General features: G+C 42.2%; 1 protein-coding gene across 3 annotated transcripts; it reads left to right on the top strand.

Moving 5' to 3' along the window:
• Positions 1-410: 410 nt before the first annotated feature.
• LOC134443661 (sterile alpha motif domain-containing protein 3-like) lies at positions 411-8,904 on the top strand. Of its 3 annotated transcripts, XM_063193312.1 has the most exons (7): positions 411-600; positions 1,912-1,972; positions 2,597-2,668; positions 3,841-4,833; positions 4,958-5,119; positions 6,856-6,948; positions 8,234-8,904. In XM_063193312.1, the coding sequence occupies exons 4-7, from the start codon at positions 3,859-3,861 to the stop codon at positions 8,549-8,551; spliced, it is 1,548 nt and encodes a 515-aa protein (XP_063049382.1). In that variant the 5' UTR covers positions 411-600; positions 1,912-1,972; positions 2,597-2,668; positions 3,841-3,858; the 3' UTR covers positions 8,552-8,904. The 3 variants fall into 3 exon arrangements, with proteins under 3 accessions (XP_063049382.1, XP_063049383.1, XP_063049381.1); XM_063193313.1 differs by lacking the exon at positions 411-600 and having other exon boundaries at positions 1,681-1,972; XM_063193311.1 differs by lacking the exons at positions 411-600; positions 1,912-1,972; positions 2,597-2,668 and having other exon boundaries at positions 3,686-4,833.
• Positions 8,905-9,145: the final 241 nt, after the last annotated feature.

Genomic DNA, 9,145 nt, shown 5'->3' with positions numbered 1-9,145 from the left:
AAGTGCACTCATTTTGATTTTGCAGTCCATTTACTTGTTTCTTATAAGTGACTATAACATCATTGATGACATAGTCACTCATACGACTCAAGTTGGCATAATGAATTATGGATCATGGTTGGAGTGACATCACATATAAAAGCAGAAAACATTAGCATAGCCCTTCTGCTTCTATTTTTGACACCTATTTAGGCCTACTACAGACATTTTGCGAGGTGAGGCGTTCAGTAGACTTTCTAGCAATGCAAAACACTGCATTTAAGAGCAAAAATGAAGACAAAATTTGACAACTGTGTCACGATGTCTAATACACTGCAATGCAGTGTGCATTTATGCTTTGCATAATTTGAAGAACCTCTTGCATAATTGCAATCATTTTTCGACTGGCGAGTTGAAAATGTGCTCATTGCAATAGCCTGGATCAACGTCAACGCCAAACAACCCCTCGAGACAGGTGCATGCATCAACAGCCAATGGGATTGCAGATCTTTCGAAGTGGACAGAGCGCGAGCAAGCCAGAAAGACTCGACACGTCACTCACAGTACCAATCGATGACGACCACACACTGCCGCCAGTTGAGCTCGAAGTATCAGTCTCAGGTTTGTGGTCTTTCGATATGCAATGTGAATTTATGAGGAACTACTGTTTCATGGCTTAATTTCAAACATGTATCTGACACGGGAATGCCGGCAACATGTAGTCTGATTTTGTTTCCATCGTGTTGTGGTCATGATATTGTCGAAGCGTGGTGGCCAGTTAACCAGTTTGCTTCAATGTATGCTAGCCACATGTCTCGCGCCGAGGTTATCTAACTAGCAAACCTTTTCGTCGTCGTGTAATATGAAGGCATTTAGATATATGTCGGGCTTTCCACACGACATGCCTACATTATATGGATGTAGAACTACTTATTGTGTACGGTGGTCACAGTAGTATTACTAAGTATTTGTCCCGAGGCCCGTGTTGTCGTTGAAAAGCTGTTGCAAGCTATTCCAAAATGTGGAAATGCAAGTTGTGTGGTTTTTCTACTGCCGTTAAAGTGCGGTTAATGAGTCATTACAGACTATTACATGGCCAGTACTCTGCAACATGCCCATTACCATGCCCCTTTTACCATTGCATGTGCAATTTCAGAACCTTCAATTCGCTAAAGGTTCATATGTCTCGAGTGCACGATCATGCAACGCCGAGGTCTGGGAGGGAAGTTGGCAGTAGGGTTTTCAAATGCCCACTTTGTGAATTTAGACAGCCGTTTGTTGAACGTGACATGTTTCTCCACCTCGGTAGACATTTACAACAAAAACAAATAGTCCCGTGTCCATTCAAAGACTGCACATTTACCTCAAATGTGCATTCTACATTTCGATCGCACAAACACAGGGAACATAGTAATTCTTCAGACTATGCACCTGAGCTGGTTCAGCCGATTTCGTCTGACCCTCCTCAAAATTGTGTCAGTGAGGAAGGGTCTGATGAATTCGATGAGGAGGAACCCTTTCACTACGAAGTAGATGACACTGATGCATTGGATCAGAAATTGGAATATAATTTGGCTGCCTTCTTTTTGAAGATGGAATCGATTCTTCATGTTAGTAATAGAGCAACACAAGAAATTGTTGAGCACATTGATCAGCTCTTTACTCTCTGAACCCATCCTGAAGAAAGTAATTGGTGACAGTCTGAAAAAGCACAATTGCCCTGTTACTGACACAATTGTCACTTCAATTGTGCAAGCAGTTTCAGAGTGTAACATCTTACACAGATCAGTGAAAAGTGAAGGTCTGCTGTCAACAGCCAAGAGGAGAAAGTCATATGTACAGCAGAGGTTTCCACATATCAAACCCATTGAGTACCTTATTGATGGTACCCAAAGAAAATGTGTTTATGTGCCTCTTCTCTCGTCCTTACAGGAATTGATGAAAAAGCCGGATATTGCAGACATTGCATTTCAACCAAGAACCGCAAATCCTGGTGAGTTTGCATCACATGTTGATGGCTCTTATTTTCAGGGCAATATACTCTTTGCGGAAGGAGGTGTTAAGTTTGCCTTGATTCTGTATGCAGACGACCTAGAAATTGCTTGTCCTCTTGGCACGTCAAGGGGATATTACAAAATGTGTGCAGTGTACTGGTCCCTGGCAAACTTGCCAGTTAAATATCGCTCTGCCCTACACACCATTCAGCTTGCAATGTTGTGCAATTCAAAAGATGTCCAAAGATTTGGATATGCAAAAGTTTTTACACCACTGCTGAATGATTTAAAGATTCTTGAACAGGATGGCGTCTACATTGAAACTTTAGGTGACTCCATAAAAGGGACAGTTTTCTCTGTTGTGTCAGACAACCTCGCGGCTCATGGGATGGCTGGTTTTAACCAAAGTTTTAGGTCTGTCTATAGTTGTCGTTTTTGTCTTTACTCCAAAACTGATGTACAGACATTGGATGCAACCACTGATGCTTGCCAGATGAGGTCAATAGACCAACATGACCACCTCACACAACAGATTCAGGAAAATGAAAATGTTGGGGAAACATATGGTGTCAAAGGCACTTGTGTTTTGTCTGATGAGCTTGTGTATTTCCACACCATCACAGGGTTTCCACCAGACCTGCTGCATGACCTCCTGGAAGGTGTAGTGCCTGTGGAGTTGGCCCTTTGCTTGCAAGGTATGATTTCAGTGAAACACTTCACTCTTAACGATCTAAATCAGGCAATTAAGACATTTCCTTATCAGCACAATGACAAAGTAGACCGTCCTCATCCAGTTACTGCAACTTTTTCATCTCGAGGAACAATTGGGGGTAATGGGCATGAGAATCATGCTCTTTTGCGATTACTTCCTGTAATTATTGGTTCCAAAATTCCAGATGGGGACAGGTTTTGGGAAATACTAATGGCATTAAAAGATGTGGTAGATCTTGCCATGTGTCACAAATTCACAGAAGAAACATTGCAGTACATGTCCTGCAAAATCTCAGAGCACAGACAGATACTCCAGGAGGTGTTTCCTAATTTAATGTTGAGGCCAAAACACCATTTCCTGGAGCATTATCCTCACCTCATTCGATGCTTTGGGCCCCTTGTCCATCTATGGACAATGAGATTTGAGGGGAAACACAGGATTTTTAAAAGGATCATACATGAGGCTAACAACTTCAAAAATGTGTTAAAAACATGTGCAGAGAGACATCAACTGATGATGACATACCACTTATCATCACCCAAATTTTTCAAACCACCAATTGAGATGTCTCAAGTCAAATCAGCCTTCATTGACACCTTACCGCCTGAGGTACAAGCCAGTGTTTCACAGACTGTGGACGACTTGACTGTCCTTAGTACAAATCGAGTAAACATTGATGGAACATCATTTGCGGTTGGCATGTTTGTCTGCACTGGTGTTCAAAACTCCTTGCCAGAATTTAAAGAAATTACGAACATACTACTGCTTGCAAATGAAATCACTGTTGTGCTGAAGGATTATGATGCATGGTATGTTGAGCATTTACGGTCATTCGAATTGACTGTTACTGATGGAAATAGCCATGTTGTTCGCTATGTCCGTGAACTGAAAGATCAGACACCATTGTATGCTTATAGAGTGTCTGATAGACTCATTCTTACACCTAAACATTTCATCCCCGTCTCTGATGAAGATTGCTAGTGTGTGTGTGTGTGTGCATGCGCGCATGCGCATGGGCGCGTGCGTCAGAGACATGAGGTGTGATTGTTTTTGAAGGCTATAGTGTGAGACAGAGATTTGTGGGCAATGTATGCACCAGCACATTTTTTGCATTTTTGTCTCATAATATTGTTTGCTTGTGTTTGTTTGTTCAAGGCAATTCCTGTTGTACCGATGGCCTCACCCCTGAAGTTGCGCGTCATTTTGGCTGATGACAACGCTGAAATTCTTGTCTTGCCATCTCGACCCAGTACAGTTGACGAACTAGTTTCAGAAATTAAAACAAGATTTGGGCTTGTGTACGACTTCAGACTTCAGTATGAAGACCCAGATTTTAATGCATTTTGCAACCTCGTCAGCATTGATAGCCTCCCATCCATTGCAACTGTCAAAGTGATTCACGTCATAGAATTGAATCTCAGCCCCGTAGACTTAGATGTCAGCTCCATCAGTACAGATGACACCGTTATTCTTTCCTCACCGGAGAGAAGCTGTAGGACTGAGGTCTGGCCAGAGTACTTCACTGTGCCATCGTTTACCTATGAGGTTGAATATATTCTGAGTCAGGGCAATACAGCCTATGAGAAGGAAGCAAAGCCCCTGAAGCTAACTAAAGATCAGAAACACAACATATTGGAGGCAATGGCTATAGAGATGTATAAATATGCTGGGTACCCAAGTGGCAAACAAATTCGCCAAGCTGCTGAGGCTTTAGTGAAAAAGCATCCGTGTCTGAAAGAGAAGACCGGAACAGGATATGATGCCTGGAAAAACAGCCTTTTCTTTAAGATGGGCAACTACCGTACGAAACTTAGCAGAGCAGGCCTGAAAGAGGTGTCAGTGAATGCAGGAAAGCGTAGTCGACTTCACCCCACTGCTCCATCAGCCCACTCTCAAATCAAGCGCCCCAGACGGGGAGAGATTAATTACCTACCAAATTATCCCGCCGGTGAAAGCAAGGACAGCTTGGAGGCTCAAAGAAATGAACTCCATAGTGAGTTTCAGAAAGCTCCTGCCGAAAGAGATGGACCACTCATCTTCTTGCTCATGCAGAGAACATTCGCGTTGAGACGTGAGGAAATAATCAACAGTCCAAGGCCTATTGCAGAGCTGAGGGAGCGGTGGCCTGCCCTCTTCTGTGAAGCCCAGGTAAGTTGAAAGCTGATTGTTAGTTACTGTATATATGTATATGTAACAGTTATACAGGCATTTCAAAATTCTATGTTTTGTTTTTTGTTTATTTTTTGTCTTGTTTGTCTTGTTGTTTCCACAGCTTTACAAGGAGGTCCATCGCATCACGAACCAAAACCTCCCCTTCAACTTCTTCGCGGCACTGGACAAATACACTCCACAGCTCCTGAACCTCTACAAAGAGAAGCAGACGGGAACCTTGGGCAAGAAAATGGCTGCGCTTCTTTCTGATTACAGTAAACAGGTAAGTGTCATGAATATAGGATAGGCATCAAACAAGTTTTGTAATTACATCCATGACCATATTCCTACGTTTTGCATCTCTGTATAAATGTGTGGTCTGTGAAGATGCTCAGATAACTGAACATAGATGAGTTGTTAGGTAATTTTATTGACCAAGGACTTGCATATTAAGTAAAGTGTGAAGACTCATTAAAGGAACAGTCCACCGTACTTCCATAATTAAATGTCTTCTCTGAGTTGAGACAAGCTGATACCTCTTTCAGTTTTGTGCGTGCTCTCAGTCTGCCAGACATAATGTTACTCCTTTTAGTATGTAGCTAGGCTCAGCATGGCCGCTGGCATTTTTGAAGGCTGAAGTTAGGTCTGACCAAACTATTGTACCTTTTCTCTATTTACATTGAACCAAGCCACACAAAACATGTAGGCCTATATTTTCTATGCTACAATGGCCACTATAGTACATTGGTTTCTCATTTGTGAACACCCCTGGCTGCGTGCACACAAGGTGTTTCTACGCCTTTCATTATTGGGCCATTTTTGTAGCATAGAAACTGTGTAACTGGTCATATTAATGTATAAGAAGCAGGGCTTGAAAACAAAATTATTTTTCAATCGTTCCGTTCCGAACGGTTCAGGTAGGCCTTTATTTAACGTTTTCGTTCCTGAATTCGTTCCGCCACCAAAATTTCGTTCCTGAACCGGTTCGGAACGCAAAATATCGTTCGTTCTTATCGTTCCCGGAAGTGTTTTGCGGGCCTATCAAGTCTATTTTTATGGACTGTAGGCCTACCTTATACCTAGAATAGGCGTACCCATTAGTATTTGCCCTTGATTTACACAGTAGCTACTCTATCCCCAAAAATAATAGGCTAAATCACAGGCGGCATCCAAAAACATTCAGATAGGCTGCTATCCCTCTCACATTCTGGATACGTGCTAAACTCCTTACCTGGCTGTAAGTTTTATCCATATGGAGATCTTGCGCTATAATTCCTAACCCTGCATGGTGTAGATATGGTGTAGCTGGTCCGTTGCTGAGAAATATCTCAAATTTCCTGTTTAACTCTACAGTGCAAACACTTCAATGTATGCTTCAGGGTATGCTTTTGTGAAATTTTATAAAATATATAGAGAACAAAATAAACCGTTATTAACCGGTTTTGTGGATTTCAGAATAACGTTTCTGTTCAGGAACAGTTGAAGACCATTTCGTTTTCGTTTCTGTTTCTGCTCCTCATAAAATTGCCTAAAATTCCGTTCGTTCCCGTTTTCGGTTTCCGTTCCTTGAACCGGTTCGAAGCCCTGATAAGAAGGAAGGGTTTGATCTCAGCCTAGCTTCATACATTCTAATAGGAGTAACATTGTGTCTGGCTGGGAGCAAGCAAAAGGCACAGGGTGGTATGGATTTCACATTTCATTGTGGAAGTATGCTGCACCGTTTGTTTAAGATCATACCACCACAGCGACAGATGTCATACATCAAGGAGTGAGTGAAGGTTGTTGCCACATCTGTCTAAAAAAATGCTGTGGTGTCGTACCAGGTTAGGCTAATGTTTAGGTGTTGCAGTGGGCACCCCTTACGATGAAGAGAGCCCCCATCACTGTGGTACTAACTGGGGTTATTCAGTAGAACAATACTGCTTTTCACTGTCCTGAAAAAAAAACATCTGTTTGATCAGGAGTATAGTTGGTGTAGTTGTAGAACCTTACAAAGCTCTTTGTCATAACACTCAACAGGATAATGACATCCAGGCAACCAGAACTGCTGTCCTGTTTGGCCTGGCCCTGTATCTCAAAGAAGATGCGTCGGAGATTTTCAAGAGCTGCAAGGTATGCCGTTCATTCATTAACAGCACTTTCAGACCTCCTGCTTTTATGTCGTTCTTACCATCATGCTGCAATTTTTGACTTGACAATCTATGTACACGTGTGTGTGTATCCGCATGCATACACGCATCCTCTATACAATCTCAATGTGGATATTCACTGTTCAAGAAATTAAAGGGAGCATCAAAATAATGCATTGCTTTTACAAGGTATTCATACCTCTATGAAATCAGCCTGTCCAGTTAGGAAGCAGCACTGGTTGAATCAATTGTGTTTTTCTTTTTTTACTTTTACTTTTGACCTTGCAAAAGTTTCCTTCCAACACGGGTAACTACTCTTAGTAACCACTAGACCTGTGTACTTGTCGTATGATCAGCTGACTGGATCAAGTTTGTGTTGGTTCTCGTTAGGTTTTCAGCTTTTTTTTGGTCAGTTTTGCATTCTGACTCTTTCGCACCTGCCGGTACCATAAGGCAGTGTTAATCACCCACTGAAGTCGCTGAGGTAGTGCTGCTCATCCAAGATGCCACATCAAGGTGAGGCGTGGCAAGAATGTTTGTGGTGTCTCCCAGCAGAGTCTAGAGCTCACAGGTGATACCAGGGAACATGCCCTTATGATCAGGAAGATACTCCATAAGTGGCAGCTATGGTTACAGCTAGTTACTGTGAAGTATGGTGCTAGAGAACATGAAAAATGTCATGTACGACACTGGTGCACAGTGCTCCTCATAAATGAGGTTGCAGGCAGCATGACATTCTCCATGGCATCTCCAGACTCTGTCATGTTGCTTTCATGTCCTCATTGTGTACCGGCTCTCATCTGTGGTCAGTGAAGGTCACCAGTGGTAAACATGCCAATTTTCACATGTGCAAATGACGCTCCACTGTGATGGGCTTTAACCAAAGGCCCCAAGCATCGGGTCTCATACCCACCTCATGTAGTCTATTCCTAATCATTTGGGCAGAAGTTTGAACAACAGTCACTTGCAAAGCTCATTTTGTGGGGGCTCTGTGCTTCCTGAGCCACCTAGTACAAAGAAGATGGCGATCTGCTGCCAGGTTGGAAACTCTCCTATGGCTGGCATCTATCATCTCCTATTATACTAATATGTGCCATGGTATCACTTGTAAACTCTGGACACTGCTGGGAGAAACCCTCTTGTCACACCTCACCTTGATATGACATCCTGAATGAGCAGCAACACCTGTGCGACTTCAGTGGACTTCTTTGGACTGGTATACATATACTTACCTTTTTGCGTTCCGTTGCTTTGTTTGTAATTGTTAGGAAGTCGACTTCGAGGAATCCCAAACAGGAGCCGTCACACTCCTTGCACTTACCGAAGACAATCCATCTGCAGTACCGTTCAACCCGCAGCACGTTACAGTCATTCTGGAGGACCAGGTGGTTCTTTCACACAAATATTGGGTAGACGCACTTGTTCTTTTGTTTGGTCTGATCTATGCCCTGCACCTAGAGTACCCTGCAAAGCTTAAGGGTTTCTTTGAGTTTATTCAGGTTGTCCTCCTGAACCTCGATGATGGAAGGCGTCAGATTAAGCCAAAATTGCTGTCACTCAAGAATGAGTTAGAACTTGGTGTTTGAACAGGATGAATCTTTCATCTATCAGATGCAGAACTTTCACTGTCGCTTAAATATTGGGCAGCCGCTATTGTTCTTTTGTTTGGCCTGATCTATGCCCTGCACCTAGAATATTTGTTTGTTTAAAAATTGTCATCAGTAAACAGTGTTGTACAGGTCTATCTACGGTACAAGTGGGTGCCCAAGAAAAATGATTTTTATTGCCCTAAAGTTTCATGATTCATTTTGCCTGATGTTCCAACCCTGTTGTGAAAATGAAAATTAGGGATGAAAAAGTTTGGGCTGGTATACGTACAGTCAATCCGGAAAGTATTCACAGCGCTTCACTTTTTTCACATTTTATTATCTTACAGCCTTATTCCAAATGCTACAAATGAATCTGTTGTCAAAATCCTACACAAAAAAATCCGTTATGACCATGTGAAAAACAAGTTGTCTTGACTGTTTTTTATTTTTTATAAATTTTCAAAACTAAGAAATCATATTTACAAAAGTATTCACAGCCTTTGCTTAATACTTTGTAGAACCACCTTTGGCAGCAACTACTTCCATTTCGAAATGAAAAGGGATTAAAAGGGAGGTCATCGGTTTGTGTTT

The sequence above is a fragment of the Engraulis encrasicolus genome, unplaced genomic scaffold, assembly GCF_034702125.1.
Source record: "Engraulis encrasicolus isolate BLACKSEA-1 unplaced genomic scaffold, IST_EnEncr_1.0 scaffold_34_np1212, whole genome shotgun sequence".
Lineage (NCBI taxonomy): Eukaryota > Metazoa > Chordata > Actinopteri > Clupeiformes > Engraulidae > Engraulis > Engraulis encrasicolus.
This window is presented reverse-complemented; position numbering and strand designations above follow the sequence as displayed.

Excerpts from the sequence above, each read along its gene's own strand:
- LOC134443661 (XM_063193311.1), top strand. The coding sequence starts at position 3,772 with ATGTATGCACCAGCACATTTTTTGCATTTTTGTCTCATAATATTGTTT. Across the intron at positions 4,834-4,957 it reads CCCTCTTCTGTGAAGCCCAG|CTTTACAAGGAGGTCCATCG; the intron begins GTAAGTTGAAAG and ends TTGTTTCCACAG. Across the intron at positions 5,120-6,855 it reads TTTCTGATTACAGTAAACAG|GATAATGACATCCAGGCAAC; the intron begins GTAAGTGTCATG and ends AACACTCAACAG.